General features: G+C 34.7%; 1 protein-coding gene across 1 annotated transcript; it reads right to left on the minus strand.

Annotated features, from left to right (window-relative positions):
• Window positions 1-9,192: 9,192 nt before the first annotated feature.
• LOC120139239 (RING-H2 finger protein ATL74-like) lies at window positions 9,193-23,005 on the minus strand. The gene is made up of 2 exons (XM_039154543.1): window positions 22,576-23,005; window positions 9,193-9,284 (listed from the first exon to the last, which is right to left on the minus strand). Exons 1-2 carry the CDS (start codon window positions 23,003-23,005, stop codon window positions 9,193-9,195), a joined length of 522 nt encoding a protein of 173 aa, XP_039010474.1.
• Between the last annotated feature and the right edge of the window lie 326 nt (window positions 23,006-23,331).

The following is a 23,331-nucleotide window of genomic DNA, read 5'->3' on the forward strand; positions in this document are numbered from 1 at the left end:
CTGATCAAAACCCAATCGTTCGACGACGTGAATGATGATCAGAGATAGCCGACGACCGTTTGGGTTAAGAAATTGAAATTGATAATTAGGGATTTAGATATTGGGATTTTAGATTTAGGGATTTTGGGTCACGGTAGTGATGATAATTTATCAATGGGTGGGTGGCGACAGGTGGGTAATCGTTCAACGATGCTGATAGTGGCTGGAGATGGCCAGCGACGGTTGGTAATGGGGGATGAAATAAGCGATTTTACTTTTCTAGGGTTTTTTTTATAATTTTAATAAAAAAGTTATAAATAAACTAAACGTTTTTTAATTAATAATATTTTTTATTATTAAAAAATTTAAAAATAAACGGTAGGCACCTAAAAGTATAATCGAGAAAATGTTAGACACCTATTTTTAGCGAAAATTCTTTAGGCAGTAAAACATTTTTGAGACATAGTTTGGGCACTTATTTTTGTATTAAGCCTAATATTTTTAAATAAATTATAAGTGAACATTATTATCAAAAACCCTAAAATTCATTTATTAGGAAAATAACCCTCAACATGAATTATTTGGAAAAATACCCCGCAAACTGACCACATAGAACTATCTCGACTCCCGCAATACGTGTAAAAGGATCTCGGATTGTATAGGGCACGGACCCATCCGACGTGGAAACACTTTTTAGATAACATAATTTAATATTTGGATAAACGACCTCACGTTCTGCTAAATGCGAGGTCCATGAGAAATTGAATAATTTGAGTAATTTATTGCGTTCTTTAAAATAAAATTTAAAAATTCAAATTAAATTTTCCAGGACCTCGAGTTCTACAAGGTACGAGGTAAATCTGAAAAGTTACAACACGTCTTTTCAACAATTTTAAACCATGCATAACGTTAGATCCTATTAATCTAGCTTCGTAAGGGTTGCAAGGACTCCTATAAATATGGTCCCTCGTAAACCCTTTTTCCTTACACCTTTCAAATTCTATATGTTTCTTATTTAAAATCTCTCTAAGTAATTTATTTATTATTTCAGTAATCTGAATATTCAGGATTATGAAAGGATTACTTAGGCTTGATTGAGGACATGTATTGGATTATTGCCAGATAAATTCAGAGGTAAATATATTTATTTTTAAATTTTTATTTGAAGGGGTATGAACATGCGTTGACGTGTTATATCAATTGTTTCACACCACCACAAGATGATATTCTTCTGTATTTTCACGAAGCCAGTTTTTGTTACGTTAACAATATAATTGGTGGTACCAAGTTGTATCCTCCACTGATAAACGCGTTGCTAGAAAGGTGGAGGTCAAAGATGCACACATTTTATTTTTCGTGTGGGAGGCGACTATTACTCTTCAAGATGTTGCATTCTAACGTGGGCTGTGTGTTGACAAAATGGCTATTATCGGTCCTGTCGAAGACAACTGGTGTGACATGTGTTTCAAATTGCAAAGAATTTCTCCAAATAATTTGGATGATTTTAAGATAAAGATTAAATGTTTAGACGACAATTTTACGCAGCTACCCTTAGTTACTACTCCAGAAATTAAGGAGGTAATTTTTTAAAATTATGATTTTTTATTTTGATTTTTAGTTATAATTTTGAAGTTTTATTTTATTTCATTTTAAAATTTTAAAATATTTTTTATAATTTTTTATTATTATATTTTCAGCAATTTGCTCGTGCTCATATTTTATGAGTTATAGTTTGGGATCTTGATGCCAGACAAATCTTGGAACAAAGTACATTTGATGTAGTTGAATTATCTACTTATTTTGTGGGATTCTATAAACATGAGTTGGTGATTGACAATGTTGACATTTTTGTTCTGGGATCCTTGTAAAGCTATCGATCCAGAGGATGTCTGATGTTGTTTCAGTCGTGGGCTTAGTTCCAAATGTCGTTTTTACTCCTAATTCTTAAAGGACCAACCCCATTTTAATTTCCACTACTTCGGAGGTAATTAAAAATAAACTAATTTTATATTTATATTATTATACTTTTTTATGATAGGTGGACTGGTACACTATCTCACACCCACCTACTCAAAACTCTATGTGATTTTAGATTGTTGGTCAGTAAGATGGAATATGAGGTAATAATTGTAATCGATTTTTTAATTGAAAATAATTTTTTTAATTTTAGTTTAGCTAACTTAGTTTTTTTTAGTTCATGTAGACGACATATAATGATTATGTTATTACATCGTGTACTCCAGATGAAATATATCTTAGTTGGAGAATTTGGATATTTATAGTCCTCTTGATACTTTATGAGATAGTCTAGTTGCATCCTATCAATCACGTGCTACGACAATTTAAATGTGTCCAAATGATTTTGAAACCACCATTAGACTTGGAAGAATTGTATCAATTAACTTGACAGGGGAAAACAAATGTTAATTGGGGGCATCATCATTCGATTTGGGTTTTCTAGTGGGAGACAAGATTAGATAGGTGGTTGTTTCTAAACCCATCTTCAACCATAATGTTTCATCGTAACACCTCAAATTTTGGGTTAGTAGTTTTGGGTTAACTCAAGAGGTATACGGCCCCGAGAATTTCATGATTGAAGTCATTGGGCCGAGTGAGGGCTTATCTAGTTGAGAATTGGGCCTAATTAACCATAAAAAGGGATTTTTGCTTAGTAGAAAAATGAGAATAAACCAAAATCATAACTATCCCATTTTAAAAAGATGAGAGCTTTTATATCTCTATTTTCATCTTCTTCCCTTCATTTATCTTTATTCTTATTTCCCCATTCTTCCTCTCCAAGTGCCACAACTAAAGAAAAATGGGGTGCAAATCATCTTAGTTTAAGAAGAGTGGGAGGAAGTAAAACTTGTTGAGAAAATAGCTTCATTTCATATTTCTAACATCAATATAGTGTATTTCTAATCCTTTGTGTTATTAAGTTTTTAATAAGAATGGTGATTAGTTAAGATTTGGGTATTTGATCATTTTAGGGTTTATTATTGATTTCATGATTAAAAGATGTTTTTGATGTAAAACATGTGTTTTTATAACACTTTATGACCCTAAATAACTCCATAAAGCTTAAGAACATTATTAGAAACAAAACTAAGACTTTTGGGATGATTTTTGGGTGTTTTTCCAGCTTAAACAATGCATTTCTAGGTTCAAGCATCGATAACTAATGAACAATATCGATACTAGATGAATTGGGATAAAGTACATGCAATTCTAGAAGGGAGTATCGATAATGAGGGGAGAGTATCGATATTGACCATACAGTAATGATACTGAGGTACATGGTATCATAATGGTTAGTTTTTAGTAATAATAAACCATTTTTAGTATCGATACTCATAGGGGTATCAATACTTGACCCTATATTTTACCTCGTTAATGCCGATAAGAGTTAACTGTAATGGTGAAACTTAGTACGTGAGGGACATAAATGACCAAGGGCCTAAAAACACTTGTAGGAGTGAGTTACAACCAAAGTAACCAAACCAAACATAATACATTCAAGTGTTGAGCACAAAGTGAGTAACTAAGAGTAAATGATCGTTGTAGAGGATATACCGACAAGTGGTATGATGAATTAATCAGATTACGAGATAACAAAATCTTGTATTGCAGGAATGTCAGTGAATGGTGAACGTATAATTATCCCTCCAATTCGAGGATAAATTGAGTGAAAACATAGTAAGAGCGACTATAGTATCACTAATCAGTATTGAACCAGAGTTAGGTATCGGGCAAGTAATAATACAACAAGTGAATAGTAGAATCAATAATCATCGTAAAGTCATGAAAAACATATAGATCTCCTTAGAGACAAAAATGAGTATAACACCATTCAATGTTAAATGTCTATAATAGAGCAACTTAACAGACTAACAACTATAACAAATTAAAAAATTTGCATAACGTTCTAAATAAGAGGACGAACAAGATAACAACTAGTAAAGAGGATGATGGTGCCTTAGTACGCCGAGTTATACTAGTGTGTGGTGAGGCTACCTCAGTTACCTATTGGGGGTATTTTCAGTAGTGTGTAGCTAGGCTACCTCAATTACCCTTGTTGGGCATTGTCAGTGTTTTATGGCCTTTATCCCTCAGTCATGCATGTATAGTTGCATTACTCCAGTATAATAGATATCCTCAGAGCATGACTTGACAATTTTTTAAGACCGTGCCAACACTTTAGTTCAGCGAGAAATGTAACGATGCTATGTGATACCGAGTTTCCCCTCCATGATCTACTTGATATCTATGAGAGACCTAGAGATCATTCAATAGCTTAGAGGGAATTTTACTGATATTATGTGATACCAGGTTCCCTTAGTTGACTAGTGTCTGATGGCTATGTGAGATCATATACTAGCAGTGTTGCATTCAGATAATGCACAGTAATGCCAGTGTCGTATTTATATAATACAAATCAATTACAGTCAGTGTGGGTAGAGACCAATAAAGGTGTACTCATGGCGAGGCCTTAACAGAGGATTAAGGGAAGCATGAGACTCCTACTTCATTAATAGAACAGTAAAACCTTAACTGGGTATCACTTGGTTAAGATCATACATATACATGCTTCTTAGTACAATTTCTTTAGCATGCTTACATTTGTGGGACTCGTTATGCTAGATTAACGATTATAATTTTGGGCTTTGTAAGCTCACTGTTCGGATGTTTTCCATTTGTAGGTTATTAGCTTGAGTAATTCAAGGAGCATGGTCATAGCAAGACTTCCAGTATCTTCCTTGGAGTACTGTACTGTAGTTGACATATGTATTCATAGAACCTTACTCATTTATTTAGTTTATCAAATTCTAAGTTTGTATTATTTTTTATTTTAAACAATGTGTCATGGAGCTCTAATTTATAAAATGTTTTTTTATAATTGTCGTGCATGTTTATTTTGATACCATGTAGTATGTTTTGAAATGAAAATGAATAGTTTTTAGAAATCATGGGTTATGTTGGCAGTCCAGTGTAACACTTTAGGCCCAATCGAATTTAGAGTGTTACATTTAGTGGTACCAGAATGTCAGGTTGAGTCAATCCTAGGACCCAGTGGTCAGTTATAGTGAGGTGTTAGTAAATATTTACCCTAGGTATTGAAAGTACTCGTATAAGTCTAGAATCTTAATGGTGCTTCTTTTCTTTGTTTGTGTTGTAAAAATTTGCGATGGCCGATAGTTTCAAACATAGCCTCAAGGATTGGATGGACAGTCGAGCCTCTCATCTTGATACGTCAATGATGAGTTCTTACCTAGGGTAGAAGATAATGAGATTACGTTAGGTGCGGGAGTCATAGAGGCGACTTGATTTAGAGGTTTGACTTTTACTCTCAAAGAATTAGTGGACGTTATTCTTAGAGTGTAGATTGTTCAGCCAACCACCCAAAGTGCCCTAGTACCAAAAAAGTCCCCAGTAGAGAGACTAAAGAGATATAAGACAATATACTTCTATGGTTCAGGCGATGGTGATTTGATTTTGGTCGATTTGTGGTTAAAAGAGACTGTGAGAACTTTGACGCAGTTTCACCTTACCATAGAGGGTAAGTTAAAGTTCGTCACCACTTTACTCAAAGGTGATGCTATTGATTGGTGAGGCACTATAGAGATGGCTCTACAATTATAGGTCCCTATGAAGATTAATTTCTAGGGGAATTCAGAGGTAATAATATCGGTGAGGCATATATGGATAGATTGAGAGTGTAGTTCTCTCAGTTAGTTCAGAGAGATCACTCAGTGTGTGAGTACGAGATATATTATCTTTGGTTGAGTCGTTATGCCCCAAAACTGGTTACGAATGAGTCCTTGAGGTGCAAGAGGTTCCTTGAGGGGCTTTATATTGATATCCATACGAAGTTGGTGGTAGATATGCATAGCGTGTTTTTAGTGTTGACACGACAAGCACCATTAGACCTATCACAATCAATAAAAAAAATGACTAGAGATCCACATGAGCAGAGGAGAGTAACGACATGTTTGTCATTCCAGTTGAGTCTAGGGTCAGACGTAGGGTCTCGTAGGAGACCGTTAGCTTCTTCGTCAGTGGTAAGATCTAGAGGCTATGATAAAGTATTGAGATATCTAAAGTGCGAGAATTATGAAAAAAATCATATAAAATGTGTTTAAACTCTCTAGAAAGTGTTATAGATATGGAACATTGGTGCATATAGTAGGGATTACCCTAGTGCGGATGACGATGTCTCAGCTTGACCTAGGGGAGCGGTCCCAATAGCTCAGCATGACAGAGAGCCTAACCAAAGAGGTATGTGTTCTATGCTCGGGCAAGAGAGTAGAGGAGTGGATCAGCCTATTCTCGATTCGACTATGCGCGATCTAGCTTGTCAGATCCTAGAGAGGCTAACCCAGGATGTTGATTTCGTATATAAGATGTCAGGTATATTTTCAGCTAGCTAAGTTTTTCATGTTGCTCTAGTAGGCATAAGTGCATGCATCTTTTATGGTGTCAAGAGGACTACGTAGGAAAAGTATTTTTGTAGAGGATTCAAGTGCCTAGTTGGTGGGTCTTAGTAGAATAGACAAGGTGACACTGTCTTTTGGATGTCAAAATAAATTCCTTATTCTCAATAATAAATAAAGGAAATACATAGTAAAGAGAAGTAAGGGTCGATTCCACAAGGACTTAGAAAATTATAAATTTATGTCTGATTTATTTATGCCAGGCATGAAACAGTAAAAATGGGGGGAATTTTGGTAAGAAAATATATTTAAGTAGTAAAGAAAAATGATTAAATAAATAAAAGCAATTTAAATAAAAATAAGAGAGTAGAGATTGTGAATAAATACTGTAAAAATAGCCTTAAGCTTCGCTTTGACTCAATTTCCTTTAGATCATCGAATATGATTTTCCCTCCGGGATACACGTCGGTTACTTTGCCTACAAGGGTTATCACCGTGACTCTATCTTGTATACCTAATACCCAAAGCAATATTTGATTCCGGCTTCAGTAATTGATTCTAACAACATCAATTGTCGCAGATCAATTACCATTTAAGTTCGTGGTGTCAGACTCTGATTGTTGCTTCAATACCCGTCAATTTCGATCTCAAATCCCTCTTGGCGAAGTATCTCACCAAGTGTGTTCCCAGGAAGTCGAATTGCTTTCTATAAGCTAGATCTTCATCCCACACGTTTAATTGCAACAACCTCTTAGCCAAAGTCAATCCTTGATTTCAAAAACTGTTTTGATTTTGAAAAATAAGCGCAGAGATTGAGAGAGATATTCCGAAGATATTAATGGCCTGTTTCAATTCTCTCGATGGAATTGAGTCATTGCGACGGCTCTCGGCTTATGAAAAGTTTAGCTAAGCATGATAAAAGTCATACTTAGCTTATGAAAAATGAAAAGAACTTGAAAAGTAAAAAGAGAAAGCTTTTATAAAAACTAGAGATAAAAGAAGATTGTAATCCGAATGATGAGTTTAGGCTTACCCCAAGTGGGTATTTATAGCCTCTCAAATCCTAAAGGATAAACAAAGAAAACAAATAAAATAATCCTAAAGATAATTGTTTTTTTAATTTAAATTCAAACTTAAACTAGTCTCCTAATGCAACTCTGCTCGTCCATCTTCCAGAAGGCGTGCGGAGAAAGTCTTCTAAAAGTCGTCGCTGACTGGACCTTATAGAAACTGCCATGTCACACCGTGTCATGACAGGAGTCGTGCCCATGTCTCCAGTCGTGACCAAATAAAAAAATGCAGAATTAGCCCGTTTTGTCACTAATTCTGGAAAGTAAGAACCTGTACGAAAACAAACATAACACAACAAATTTAGCAGCAATAATTCCTCAAAACTGAAGAAATAACGAGCAAAGATTGACGATTTGGAACACTCATCAAATTCCCCTCACTTATCTCATGCTTGTCCTTAAGTATGATTAATCAAATTAGTCAAAAGTTTCATTTACCGTTCTTTATCAAGTTTCATATCCGAGGAAGCAAGGTAGAGACCACAATAACAATTCAAGTCAAGAATCAATCAATTGAACATCATCAATTGGAACAAGTCAAGTGCAATCGTAATATCCATTCATTCATCAATCTCAATGCTTATAACTCAATGTGTTTGGGGTAAAGAAACGCTCAATGTCAGAATCGACATGACATTACCATAGGCCTGCAAGTAAATCAAATCTCCACTACTAATAAGAACACGATACATAAATCAAATGGTCTTTTATTGGTTGTAACGGGCTTAGGTAAAGGTGGGGAAAAAGCTAAATATATGACTAAATATTCAAGGCAAGGAACTAACAAATGATAATCTCAACTCTATTAAAACATTAAGCACACCAAGAATAAAAGACTAATTATAAAACAAAAAAATGCATTTGATTTTTTTTCTTTTTTTTTCACACTTTTGTTATTTTTCCCCATTTATTTTTCATTTTTTCATGTCTTTTTTCTCTCTTTTTTTGAACAGCATTTTTTTCTTTTTCTTTTCGAATGTTGCTATTTTTTCATTTTTTTTCATGGAGCATACATCGGATAATTGTTCACTTGCCCTGAAAAAGGTAGAAAATAAGGATTAAATAAAAAGGATTGGGTTTATAAATGTGGTAAAAATAAAGAAATAGAAATGACTCAAAAGTGGTTAACTAGGAGAAAGTAGCATGGGTAGGCAATTTAGTGGGGAAACGGAAAGGTTAATCCTAAGGTGCCCAAATCATTTTTAAGCATCATGTTCATGTGTAATCTCGACAATATTTAACATGTAGGTTCTAGAATACCAATGTCAAATTTAACACACTCAATCCAACAAAATGAGAGCGAAAATGATATGCTTGTAAAGGCTCAAATCTCACTAAATTGTTTCATGCATTGAGCTAATCACATTTCAACCAACAAAGGCATGGAATATCACAAAAGCACCAACTTGATCACAATTCATGCTATTCTCTATCAATAATATCCTAACCTAAACAATTATGTGTTCCCAAACAAGCATAGCATTCCAAAAATTTTCCACAAGACAAAGACAATCAATGAAATTTTTGACAAATCCAATTAACACATACTAGCATCGAAACATAAATATGAGCAAAAGGGAAATTCAATCCTATCGTCTACTCCCCCTCACTTAAAGCGTTTTGCCTCAAAACGGAAAATTAAAGTGCAAAAGAAGGAATAGAGTACTCCCCGGTTTTAATGTCGGCCACAGCCTTTGCCGCAGTGAAAGGCGCTAGGACGGTGAAGTGGGCTGCCTGATTTGATGCCGTGAACTGGAAACATTATCAAGTGGCGTCGTCGGTGGAAAACCATCATCTAAATCTCCTGTAAAACCATAAACGGGATAGTACATTAGTAATGGATAACGAAAATAGAATCAAATTTACCTCAGGAGTATTTTCGGATGCTGTCGAATGCATCGAACATGATGGAAAGTCGACTGTTTTGGACGAAAGGAAGTAGTGACTATGGTTGGCGTGGACTAGAAGGACAGTGATGGGGAGCAGTGAAGAGGAACGGCGAACAGAGCGCACCATAGCAGATTAGGGAGGAACGAGTGGCATGAACACATTGAAGCGAGTAGATTTTTTTTTTGTTGAAGCCTCCGGCGGTGAGAAGGATGAGGAGCGATGAGTGGTGTATGTTTCGGGTGGTGGTCGAGTTAGAGAAGATGAAGGGAAGAAGTTTGAATGGGGTTTAATTGGGTGCTGCCGTGCGTGGAGGGGAAAGGAGTTTGAATAGGAGTCAAAATGGATTTTGTGTTTAATGATAAAGTGTTTTGAAAATTGAAAAAGGTATATGAAAGGTGATAGGGTGGGGTCCATGGCATAGTAAAATAAAAGGGGAAGAGAAGGGATTGGGGTGTTGGGCGGTAGGAAGATAACGAAAAAGTGGAAGAGAAAAAATGGGGTTTGCTAACCTGCGCCGACCCCTCTATGAGTTTTTCTAATGTCTGTCGTTTAGTTAAACGGTGCGCACAGCTGGAGACTCTTTTTTTTTCTCTGCTTGATTCGATCATGTACTTCTCAATGGACTCTGAAATTAACACTGTTCGAATCATAATTCTGTAATTTCTTGCAGTTTAAGTTCGAATAAAAATATTAGGTTCCTGCAAAATAAAAATAAAATTTTAATTAAACATGCTTGACGAAACAAAAAAAGGTAAAAATGAAAATATAGCGGTGTCGAAAACAATGGGTTGCCTCCCATAAAGCGTTTTTGTTTAACATCGTTAGCTCGACGACCTGATTCAGACTATTCCGTGACAGACACTTCCACTTCATTCGCTTTTTCCAACTAAGAAATTTCTTTGAGAAATTTGAAAATTCTCACAAAGATTTATTCGAATATTTCCCAAATTAAAAATCATGTCGAAAAGAATGGACGTCAAAACATATTTTTTACCAAAAATTGATTTCTTCAAACAATTTCTCGATGGTTTCGACTTAATTTTTGGTACTTGTAAAAGAGAAAGTAAATCTTTAGTTTTTAAATGAGTTAAGATCAAATATGAATCAAAAACTAAAATATTTTTCAACTCCCTTATGTCGTCTTTTTTATCATCCGATTTCTGGCATAAATCATCAACAAAGTTAGATTCATCATCAACAAGTTCAATAATGCCAACAAAATTAATACTATGCACGTTATTCGGATATCTCATTGCTTTATAAACATAAAATTTTATGATCTCACCGTCAAACTCCATAGTAAGAATACCGCTTCGAACGTCAATTTTTGCATTTGCCATGCTCAGAAAGGGACGGCCGAGGAGGATTTCAAAGCCAATTTTGCCACAATCATTTTCCATATCAATCACATAAAAATCAACAGGGAAAATTAAATCTTCTACCTCTACTAGAACATTTTCTATGAGTCATTCAGGATAAATAATTGATTTATCGGCTAGCTAAAGTGTAACTCTCGTCCTTTTTAAAGGTTTGGTGGAAATTAAATTCTAGATGGAGAGAGACATTACATTGATAGAGGCACCTAGATCGCACATAGCTTGCTTGATTTTAACCTCATCGATTTTACAAGGTACTGAAACATACCTTGGTCTTTATACTTTGATGGAAGTGGTCGTTAGAAAACTGCTGAGACGTTCGTACCTAAATCCACTTTCTCGACCCTGGTAAGCTTCCTTTTAGTCGTACAGAGATCCTTCAAAAATCGACAATACCTTGGAACATTCGGATAACCTCAAGAAGGGGTATATTAACTTCCACCTTTCGAAGTACGTCTAATATTTCATTTTCCTCAGTTTTTTATCCTTTTTAACTAACCTTGATGGAAGAGGTGGTGGCACGCCATAGGGAGATGGTGTCAGATTTTCCATTTGTTCTTTATCATTCTCTTTCTGGGATCCTGCATCAACTGCTTCTTCTTCCCTTTTGGAGTTCGAAGTTTCTTCTTTCTTCTGGATCTTGCGCTTACTTCCTTTGGGTCTGGTTGTTCAACAATTGTACCGCTTCAAAGGGTAATGGAGCTAGCTTTATCTATTGGATTCGGCTCAGTTTGTGATGATAGCCTCCTTTGTGACTCTAATCTCCCTACGACTTGAGTTAGTTGGCTTATCTGTTTGTCCATCTCTTGGAAGTGGCTTCAGCGTGAGTCTGGAATTTTTTGGATAGTGCTAACCTCTCGACAATCGATTCTAATGATTACTTATGCGGTTGTTGTGGTGGTGGAGGTCTCGCTTGATAGCCTTGATTCGGTCTGTGGTTCTGAGCATAATTGAAGTTCGAATGATCCCTCAATCCTGGGTTGTATATATTACCGTAAGGATTATAAGCTCTTTGGGGAGGTCCCAGAAAGTTTTCGACTACGTTGACTTGAGCTTCTGCATCGTCTTGAATCAGTGGACAACCGTCTGTTGGATAATCAAGTAATGCACATATTCCACATAATCGGTTTTGTCCTGTCTTTCCTGCAACAAGACAGAGTATGACTTCAGTTAACTTGTCTATTTTATCTTCTAAGGAAGATGAACTTATCTCATGAACCTTCGAGAAGGTTCATTATTTGTACGAAATTGTTGGGAATTTACGACCATTGTCGATATTAAGTCTCTAGCCTCAGTGGGAGTCATATTCACCAAGGCTCCACCGCTGGCAGTATCGATCATCTTCATTTCCAGGGGAGATAATCCTTCATAAAAGTATTGAAGGAGTGTTTGTTCGATTAACCCATGTTGTGGGCAACTAAACATAACTTCTTAAACCACTCCCAGTAGTCGTAAAGTGACTCTCTATCAAGCTACTTGATTCCAAGTATTCTCTTTCGTAGTTCACTTACTTTTTCGTAGGGAAAAACCTGTAAAAAAAAGTCGAGTCATTTGAGCCCATATAGTAACAGAATTAGGAGGAAGATAAAATAACCACTCCTTAGCCGAATCGGCTAAGGAAAAAGGAAAAGCTCTAAGTTTGATTTGGTCCTCGGTTATTCCCTGTGGTCTCATACTGGAGCAGACCATATGAAATTCCTTGATATGTTTGTGTGGATCCTCGTTTGGCAATCCGCTTAATTTAAGGAGGAGTGAATAAGACTGGTTTTCAACTGGTACAGAGTTTCGCCTTGGGGAAAATCAATGAACATAGGCCCTTGCTCAGTAGGAGTCGTGGCTAACTCCCGGATAGCAAGATCGACCATTGGATTTATATTACCTGAATTCGATTCTTCTTCTAGATTTGTTTGTTGTCTTCTTTTTCCTAAAGCGTCTGTGCGTGGAGTCTCCTAGCTTTGGCTTCAATCTCCGGGTCGTACTCCACTAATTCTTCCGGATTAGACCTGGTCATAAATCAAAAACAAAAAAATTAGTAAATTTGGCGAAGTCACCGACAACGGCGCCAATTTGACAACTGTCGATTGATGTCAAAATAAATTCCTTATTCTCAATCAATAAATAAAGGAAATACGTAGTAAAGAGAAGTAAGGGTTGATTCCACAAGGACTTAGAAAATTATAAATTTATGTCTGATTTATTTATGTCAGACATGAAACAGTAAAAATGGGGGGATTTTGGTAAGAAAATATATTTAAGTAGTAAAAAAATGATTAAATAAATAAAAGCATTTAAATAAAAATAAGAGAGTAGAGATTGTGAATAAATACTGTAAAAATAGCCTCAAGCTTCGCTTTGACTCAATTTCCTTTAGATCATCGAATATGATTTTCCCTCCGGGATACACGTCGGTTACTTTGCCTACAAGGGTTATCACCGTGACTCTATCTTGTATACCGAATACCCAAAGCAATATTTGATTCCGACTTCGGTAATGATTCTAACAACATCAATTGTCGCAGATCAATTACCATTTAAGTTTGTGGCGTCATACTCTGATTGTTGCTTTAATAACCGTCAATTTTAATCTCAAATCCCTCTTGGCGAAGCTATCTCGCCAAGTGTGTTCCCAGGAAGTCGAATTGCTTTCTATAAGCCAGATCTTCCTCCACACGTTTAATCGCAACAACCTCTTGGCCAATGTCAATCCTTGATTTCAAAAACTGTTTTGATTTTGAAAAATAAGCGCAGAGATTGAGAGAGATATTCCGAAGATATTAATGGCTATTTCAATTCTCTCGATGGAATTGATTCATCGTGACAGCTCTCGGCTTATGAAAAGTTTAGCGAAGCATGACAAAAGTCATACTTAGCATTTTGAAAACAGAGCTTGAAAAATAAAAGAAAAATGAAAAGAACTAGAAAAGTAAAAAGAGAAAGCTTTTATAAAAACAAGAGAGAAAAGAAGATTGTAATCCGAATGATGATTTTAGGCTTACCCCAAGTGGGTATTTATAGTCTCTCAAAGCCTAAAGGATAAACAAAGAAAAAAATAATAATCCTAAAGATAATTGTTTTTTAATTTAAATTCAAACTTAAACTAGTCTCCTAATGCAACTCTGCTTGTCCATCTTCCAGAAGGCGTGCGGAGAAAGTCTTTTAGAACCCGTCGCTGACTGGACCTTCTAGAAACTGCCACGTCACACCGCATTGTACCAGGAGTCGTGCCCATGTCTCCAGTCATGACTAAATAATAAAATGCAGAATTCACTCATTTTTTCACTAATTCTGGAAAGTAAGGACTTGCACGAAAACAAACATAACACGACCAATTTAGCACAATAATTCCACAAAACGAAGAAATAACAAGAAAAGATTGACGATTCTGAACACTCATCACAAGACTACCTTAAATATTCTTTGGGGACTTAGGTCAAACTCGATAGTCGAACTAAGGGAAGTTGTTAACACAAGTGTTACTTTGACCTCAGGGTTACGGGTCTAGATATACGAGAATAGATGGTCATTCCTTGTTGAGTTGAAGGCTAACTCTAAAGAATTTATAGCAGCATGATCTTCCACCCTTTCGTGTTCCTTAGGGGAACATCCTTGTGGATTGTCAAGTTAGATGTAATACTATAAAGGCGTTCACATTATCAGTTAAGGGTTCATGTGACTAACCGTAGAAATTTAGTAATCCCAAGTTCAGCCTTGGAGGTAGAGATCTCCATGTAAGAATATCCAAGTCACTCTAGCTTATAAGATGATCATCTTAGTTGTCAGAATTATCAGGATATATCCCAGTTAGTGCCAAGTCACTTCAGTTGGTAATAGGCACAAATGGCCCATGTACGCGCGATGAGTAAGTTAATAGGATGTATGTTTTGATGTAGTAGTTTTGGATCTCACCCTAAGTACTAAGGGTACTATAGGTAAGATAGTGGGGTATGAGTCTCAAGGTGTAGTGAACCATTTGACAATAGTTTGATGCCTTTTTCTGAGAGACAGTAAGTGATTTAACTATATGAACTAAACCTCATCTGTGATGTCTTCGTATTGGTATATAAGCATGACCTATATACAACACTTAATAGTACGCAACACTGGGTAATACCATGGATTTTAATGCTCGAATCTATAATAGTATAAGTACTTTAAGTGACGATTGATTAGCGTTAACTGTCATCAAATAATAGAGTTGGGGTAAGTGATCCTGAGTACCAGACATAGTGGCATATAACCTTTAAACTCAAAAAGCGATTATAATGGATCTTCACTCTATGTCGCATGCTCTCTAAGAGAGTTAGATGTTGTTAGAGTCTCTAAGAAACTAAACTATTTTAAACTGTAGTTTTCTTAGATGCATGATCTGATGAGTAACACATTTGTAAACACAAGAAAAAATGAATGAGAATCAGTCAAGTAGCATAGATGATTATTGAATCAGAGTTGCATAGAAGAAGTTATAGATCGTAATTAGGAAATCGATAATTGTCATCATATCTTTAGTAGTCAATATTGAGACCGTTTGTGGCAATTGTGTGACATCCTTAATATCGGGTTAGTGACCAAATTGTAAGATTTCAGAATTTGTTGGCTAAAGTAGATAAATTGAATAGTTTAAGGACTTCTATTGTAAATTTTGTATAGGATTAAATATCAAAGAAGCAAGAATGGAAGGAAAAATGGCCATTTGATAAGGAAATGAATTAAAATTTGAGAGATGGAGGAGATATATACACATGTATTTGAGAGGAAGAGAGAAAAGGAAATATCAAGAACAACCTTCTTCTTCTTCCTTCATACGTGAAAGCCAAACAAATGTGAGTTTTCCTGTTAGTTAATTTCTTGTTGAATTTTAGAATTGTTTATGATCCTTGGATGATACTTAAGCTTAAGAAAGTTTAAGTTATCTTTAAATCAAAGAATAAAGGAAATATGAAGTATTAAAGATAAGGGATTTTTTAATGAAATCTTATAAAATAGTTGATAAGTGAAATTTGAAACTAAATTTGACTTGTCAATAGTTGAATTAAGAGATATGAAGTGATAGAATTGAAAATAGAACATGTTGAAAATTTGGTATGATTCTTGATTTTCATTTTTAAGATGAGATTTTGAGGTTAAGGAGGTGTTGAATGAATAGGAAGTTGTTTATATATGTATACTTGAGTTAAGTGCATGAAAGGGGTTTAAACATGAAGTGTTTAAGATGATACGAGTAAATTTTCAGGCTTAAAAAGGAAAATCTGGGCAATGGGTATCGGTACTGCTTCATCATGTATGATACTTCAAGAGTAAAATAGCAACAATTGGTACAGGGGTACCATAAGTCTGAAATTAACAAAGGCATTCAAAGGGTATTGATACCTGGGAAGATAGTATCGATACCATAGGTATCAATACCATAAGGAAGGTATCAATATCACTTTTGAATTAAGGATTCCATAATGCAAAAATGGGTATCGATACCCAGGATGGTATCGATACCCCAATAAGGGAAGTATTAATACCCTATAGAGGGTATCGATACTACTTTAAAAGGAAAAATAAAATTAGATATTTCTTTAGCTTAAGAATTAAGGATTTAATTATAATACTTGGAATGTGTGATTGTGTAGATATTGATCACAAGTAAGTTCCAGAATGACAACAGAGTTAGGATCAATCCAAAGAAAGAAAATCATAGAAGTAGATTTGGAATTAAGTGAGGCCAAGGTGAGTGCATAATATAAATATAGTTCAATGGAAATAAGACTTGTGATAAGTCTATTTCCTATGTTAATTTCATATTTTAATAGTTATGAACATGTATACATTATGTCATTATGTACAGATGCATAAGTTATATATGTTTATATGATTTGATACATGTTATATCACTCATGTGAACGTACTCAAATACATATGTTACAAGATATGAGATTGATTATTATATGCACATTTAATATGTGATTACAAGAGAAATGACATAAGTATATGCTTATATGAAGTATAACACTAATGCCCATGTTATGTGATATGAGATCTCTAGGTATAGCTGGCATGCCAACAGTCGAGGGTTTCATAGGTCTTTCAGAACATATTCATAGGTCCTTTGGGCCATATTCATAGGTCCTTTGGGACAAATTTCACATTCCACTCACTGGGACTTATACGACCTGTGGTAACATCATATGTGCACAACCTCCATGTACTCGCATACCTTAAGTTCTCAGTATATACATGGGCCTATAAAGAATATGAAAAGTGTGTGTATTGCGTTATATGTTATCATATTATTATTGGTTATCATGAATCATATGTAATGTGATAGAATCAGAAATGATAGTGATAATTTTATTTGATTATTGTGTTGCATGTTCATATTTATAAGAAATGTATTATTATAAGTTTATGCCTCACTAAGTCTATGATTGTGTAAGTGTTTTACATATAGGTATTGAGAAGCAAGAGGATCAGACTTAGGTTTGGCAGAGCAGCATATCTTCACTTGAAGATCAAATCAGAAGTGAATTCATAGTATGTATTTTGTTTTATAATAGATGTTGACATATAGGAAAGTGTAATTCACATATGCTCTGATCAATGTTTGTACTATTTTGACAATATTTATGTAAATTATTAACTTTATTTTAATGAAAGTTTAAATTTTCATAATTTTTTATAAGTTTTAAATGTTTTTAATAGTAAATGTGACATCTCGAATTCGTATCCGAGTTAGGTACGGGTTGGGGGTGTTACAAATTGTCTGTAGTATCTCTACGTGTAGTATATTGAGTTATTTAAGTTCAATAAGTAAAGAAGATTTATAAGATGGGGTAATATGTTAACTTAATTAAGTAGAGTTAGCCAATGAGCAGTTTAGTGATAGTTGTTGAATCATGGAGTAGTATTTTCCATGTGAAATATTCCGAGCATTCAATGTTAGACAACAAGAATATGATTTTTTACTTTAGGTATCTCGAAGTTTGTTTAAGGTTCGATTCAAGTAGCACCCTTAGAAATCGTAGATTGATTTTTTGAGCTCTCAAGTTGCATATCATGTTGTGAGGATTTCTTCCCTAAGGATCAGACTTGGTAAGACTTTTGGTGCTTCGAGGCTTCAAAGTGTGTGAGCTAAGAATATGTTGTTAATCAATCCAAGTAAATTTTGAAGACGAAATTTCTTTCAAAGATGAGAGAGTTATAGCACCCCAAATTTCGAGCTAGTAGTTTCGGGTTTACCGAGAGGTATATGGGCCCCGAAGATTTCATGATTGAAGTTGTTAGGCCGAGTGAGGGCTTAATCGGTTGAGAATTGTCAAATTAACCATAAAAATGAGATTTTTTCATAGTAAAAAAAATGAAAAATGACCAAAAACATAATTATCCCATATAAAAAGATAAGAGCTTTTATATATCTCTTTATCTTCTTCCCTTACTTTTTCTTTATTCTCATTTTTTTCTTCTTCCTCTCCAAGTACCATAACTAAAGAGAAAGGGGGTAGAAATCATTTTAGTTCAAGAAGAATGGGAGAAAATAAAGTTCGTCGAGAAAGAAGCTTAATTTTGGGTTTCTAACATCAAGGTAATACATTTCCAATTTTTGTGGTGTTAAGACTTTCATAAACATTATGATCTGTTAAGATTTGAGTATTTGAGCATTTTAGGGTTTATGCTTGATTTCATAATTAGATGAAGTTTTTGATGTAAAGGATGTGCTACTCTTTATTACCCTAAATAACTCCCTAAAGCTTTAGCATAATAGAGTCAGTGTTGCATTTAGATAATGCACAATAGTGTCAGTGTCACATTTAGATAATGTAAATCAATTATAGTTAGTGTAGGTAGAGACCAATAGAGGTGTAATCATTACAACACTCTTAGCAAAGGATGAAGGGAAGTATAGGACACCTACTTCTGCGATAGAACAGTAAAACCTTAAGTAGGTAGCAGTTGGTTAAGATCATGCATGTACCTACTACTTAATACCATGTCTTTAGCATGCTTATGCTTATGGGACTTATAATGTTGCTTTAGATGAGTGATTATAGTACTAGGCTTTGTAAGCTCAGAGTTTGGATGTTTTCTGTTCGTAGGTCATTAGCTTGAACAGTTCGAAGAGCGTCGTCACAGCAAGACTTCCAGTATCTTCCTCATATTATTGTACTGTAACTTTAGTGTGCATATGTATTCATAGAACCTACTTATCTATTTGGTTTAACGGATTCTAAGTTTGTATTATTTTTTTATTTTAAGCAATTTGTCATGGATCTCTGGTTTATAAAATATTTTTTATAACTGTCATGCATGTTTGTTTTGATACCATGTAGTATGTTTTGAAATGAAAATGGTATGCTTTTGGAAATCATAGGTTGTCTAGGCAGTCCAGTGTGGCACTTTAGGCCAACCAGGTTTAGGGTGTTACATGCATATGATTACATGATGTGGTACAAACAAAATGGGAAGTCGCATATACTGAACCAAGAGGAGTGACCAAGAGAAATATATATGGCTCCTCAAATGGCCCACTGATGCAACTTCTATCAACGCAACGTGGTGGTAGAAGCGAAGGTGAATAAAGCTAAAGATGAAAACACGCTCCACTCTCGTCATAGAAACAATATAGGCACATGCAACGTTAGTAGCAGAGCCTTAGACACCGTGCAACCACCATTATTGACCCACTCAACTCATTCATCATTTTACCATATAGGGAGTTAATCATTATTTTAGTAAATAAGACCTCCGACAGAAGGTTTTTTTATCGACGTATTTTGTCCCTATATGTCGCTTACCCCTTCATATAGTCTTTTTGTTCTTGTTCAACCACATTATCTTTCATTTCTGTCTACATCTATTTCACCATCGGTATTTCAATTTCCACCATTAGTAATAGACTTTGGATCCAATATTATTTTGTAGACGTTGTTGTAGAGCATATTTTATACCAGTTTTAGTCCTAGTGCGAACATTGATACTCCACATATAGATGGCAATGATAACGATATATTGGTTCATAGGAATTCGCATCGAGATCGTCGTCCACCATCGTGCGACACAGTAGATATAAACATCATTAGTTTTTTTTAAGTTGAAATGAAAAATATTCAATGCTTCATACTTTTTCTATTAATGAAAAAAATATGTTGAATTAATCGAACATGTCAAAAATATGTTTAGCTAATAGAACAAAAATTATAGTAATAAGTGAAAATTTAGTAATGGTTTCAAAATTTTAAAACTATTATTTATTTTTTAGAACAAAAAATTATTATTTATTTATATCAAATGACCTAGTTCAAGAATCTCTGCCACGTCAGCACAAACTCTGTGCTAATGCATTCTCTTACTACAATCCGATAGTTCAGATCGATGGCACTTTGTTGTATGATAAATACACAAAAAAATTGTTATTGGCGATTGTACAAGATAATTATAAAAAAATTATTCCCATCGCATTCGCAATAATCGAAGAGGAAAATATAAACTCTTGAAAATCCTTCCTTAAGAACTTATGAAGACATGTTCTATCACATATATTTCGTGATAGAGATGATGAGATATGTCTTATTTCTGAAAGAGGCAATGGATTAAATACGCAATCCAAGATATGGGCCAGTCTCGACAACCACCCTATATTCATCACCAGTACTGATTATGCCACATTGCTGCAAATTATTTGCAAAAGTTTAAGACTAAAGATGAACGTGTAATGATGCTTCGAAAGGGTACAACTTTCATTCTTTTGGATTTAAAATACCTTTTCATTTATTATTTTTAGTTAATTATGGCATTTTTAATGGATAGGCCACACGCATTATGTACGTGAGGTTGAGGGGTTGCTTCAAGAATTGAGAAACATGAATCAACAAGCCTATAAATACCTTGCTAAAATCTCAAGGGAGAAATGGCTTCGAGCATTTGATGGGGGTAGACGATATGATCATATGATAAGAAACTTGGATGAAGTGATCAATTTATCACTGAAGGGAGTCCGACATTTACCTATCACTTTTGTTGTCAAAGCAACATATTATCGGTTGACATTCTTTTTTGGAACATTGGAAAAACAAGCAGTTGATTGAATGGAAAGTGGACACATAGTCCACCCAGACCTCCTAAAAAATTGATGAACATTTATGTAGCATTCAAATGCAATGAATGCGGCATGTATCTCTCGCGAACAAAATAAATTCCGTGTTTTGGAATATTGGAGGCAATTGGAAGGCATACAACACAACACATGCTTGGTTAATTTACGAGAAAGAACCTACAACTGTGGAGTATTTCAAACATTCAAATACTCGTTTGCGTACGTCATTGTTGCTTGCTCTTCTGTATGGATTCACTACATGACATTCATTGATCTGGTATAATTACCTAAACACGTACATATTCAAGGTTTATCAATACGAATTTCCTCCCATTGAAAATGAATGAGATCCAGATGAAGTTGATGATGAACATATAATACAACCATATTTTGCACTACGACGCGCAAAAAAGTGTCGTCCACGATCAAAGCAGATTTACTGTTACGAGGATTTGGTCGAACATTGAGAAATAACTAGACAACCGAAAGTATGAACCATCTATAGAAATCCCGGACACATGAATAACAAATTTCCTAATCGTCACGTTCTCGTATCTATTAATTATGCTTTTTAATTTTTCTACTTTTGTAATTAACAAAACATATTTGTTAGTTTTCAATTTCTTTTATTTTTAAACTATTTTCAATGCGATTTTTACATCGCTTATAATGTCTCGTATTTTTCAATACTAGCCTCAATTGAAACGCCTTTAATCTTATAAATTACGAAAACTTTTAGATTAAAAATACTCCTTGAACATGCCTATCAAATCATTTTAACTTTTTCTTTATGCAAAAAACCAAGCTTTTGAACCATTTTCAACGCAATTTTTTACGTCGTTTTCAATGTCTCATATGTGCCGATATTACCCTCAATTGAAAGATAGGTTATAATATTACTCCTCTAATCTTATAAATTAATAAAATTTGCAGATTAACTATCCGAAAATACCCATTGCATATGTTTATCCAACCATTTTAGTTTTTTCTTCATGCACAAAACAAGCTTTTGAATCATTTTCAATGCGATTTTTAACCCGCTTATAGTATCTCGTATGTGTCAATATTGACCTCAACTGAAAGATAAGATCATGCACAAAACATGAGGTCAAAAAATACAGACCGTGATAAATTACTCATACGGTTCAATTTCTCGTGGACCTCGCGTTTTGCAGAACGCGAGGTCGTTTATATAAATATTAAACTGTGTTATCTGAAAAGTGCTTCCACGTCAGACGGGTCTCGAGGCCTATACAATGCGAGGTTCTTTTATGCATTTTGTAGGATGCAAAGTAGTCTTATGAGAGCAATTTAGGGGGATATTTTTCTAAATAATTCATGTTGGGTGTTATTTTACTAATTTTTTTAATAAAAATGCGTTATAAGTCACTATTATATCTTTTTAAACAAATTTTAAATATTTTAAAATAAAGTGTTGATTTTAGAAATCAATGTGACAACTATATTGTATTTAAGTTTTTAACTAATACGCCCAAACTCGGGATCTAAGTGGTTAAATGATAATTGTTATTTTTATAGATTATAAATTTGAATACAATGTTTGTAAGTGTTTGAATGATTATTGTCAAATAATTGAAAATTTTTCACACATATATTGTTTTATAATCACCCCAAACTAATAAAAAAATTAATTAATATTCTATGTAATTCGATACACGAAGAATCCATTATCATCCCGGTCAAAAAAAAAAAAAGAACAAAAGAAAAGAATTAGACATATGTATTACGTATACCAGTACCATAGAGAGCCAATAACTGCAGTTGATTATCACTATAATGCCTTTGAGTCCTGCAATTATTAGTCCTCGCCGATTGCAGACAATGCTCCAGCACCCGATCCCTACAAATCGGACAATGCAAAGACGGAACCTCAAGCCATTCTTCAATACACTCCTTATGGAACATGTGCTTACACCTCGGCAACACCCTCACCTTTTCTCCCTTCACATACTCTTCCAAGCATATTGCGCAGCTTTCCACCTCCAAAACAGCGACGGAGCAAGACGCCGTCAATTCTCCATATACGAGGACGGGAATCTGCTTGAGCTCGCTGTCGATAGACGGCCTCGACATGGTGGGATTCTCTTCCGAAGAGCTGTCCGATCGGCAAAATCGTTTGAAGAGTATGAAAAAGATGGTGCTGATACTTATTGCCGCTACCATGATTGCGAAAACAATACGGTCGAATCTTAAATTTCTGGAATGGTCATTGCAATCTGGTGAGATATGATCTCTGAGCAGAAATCTGTGTGTGTTTAGAGTGGAGCTATTGGAAGAGTCCATTAGAGAGGATGGATGATTCGAAAGAATTAAGGATGATTCGAAGAATTAAGTGTTGCCACTTAAAAAGAGTGGCTTAGTCTTGAAGAGAAAGTAAAAATCCTCGGGTAGATTTTAAAAGATTATAAGCCATGAAACAGCTCATTAATCATTTATAGAAAACTACTCAACCATGATTATGTATTTGATTAATACGACACGGCGAATTG

This window comes from Hibiscus syriacus, unplaced genomic scaffold (genome assembly GCF_006381635.1).
Source record: "Hibiscus syriacus cultivar Baekdansim isolate YM2019G1 unplaced genomic scaffold, ASM638163v2 tig00110733_pilon, whole genome shotgun sequence".
NCBI classification, from domain to species: Eukaryota; Viridiplantae; Streptophyta; class Magnoliopsida; order Malvales; family Malvaceae; genus Hibiscus; species Hibiscus syriacus.

Bases quoted from the DNA above. Each gene is read 5' to 3' on its own strand.
- LOC120139239 (XM_039154543.1), bottom strand. From the start codon at position 23,005: ATGGTAGCGGCAATAAGTATCAGCACCATCTTTTTCATACTCTTCAAA. The intron at 9,285-22,575 runs GTATACGTAATA...ATGGTTTTACAG, and splicing joins ATTGGCTCTCTATGGTACTG to GAGATTTAGATGATGGTTTT.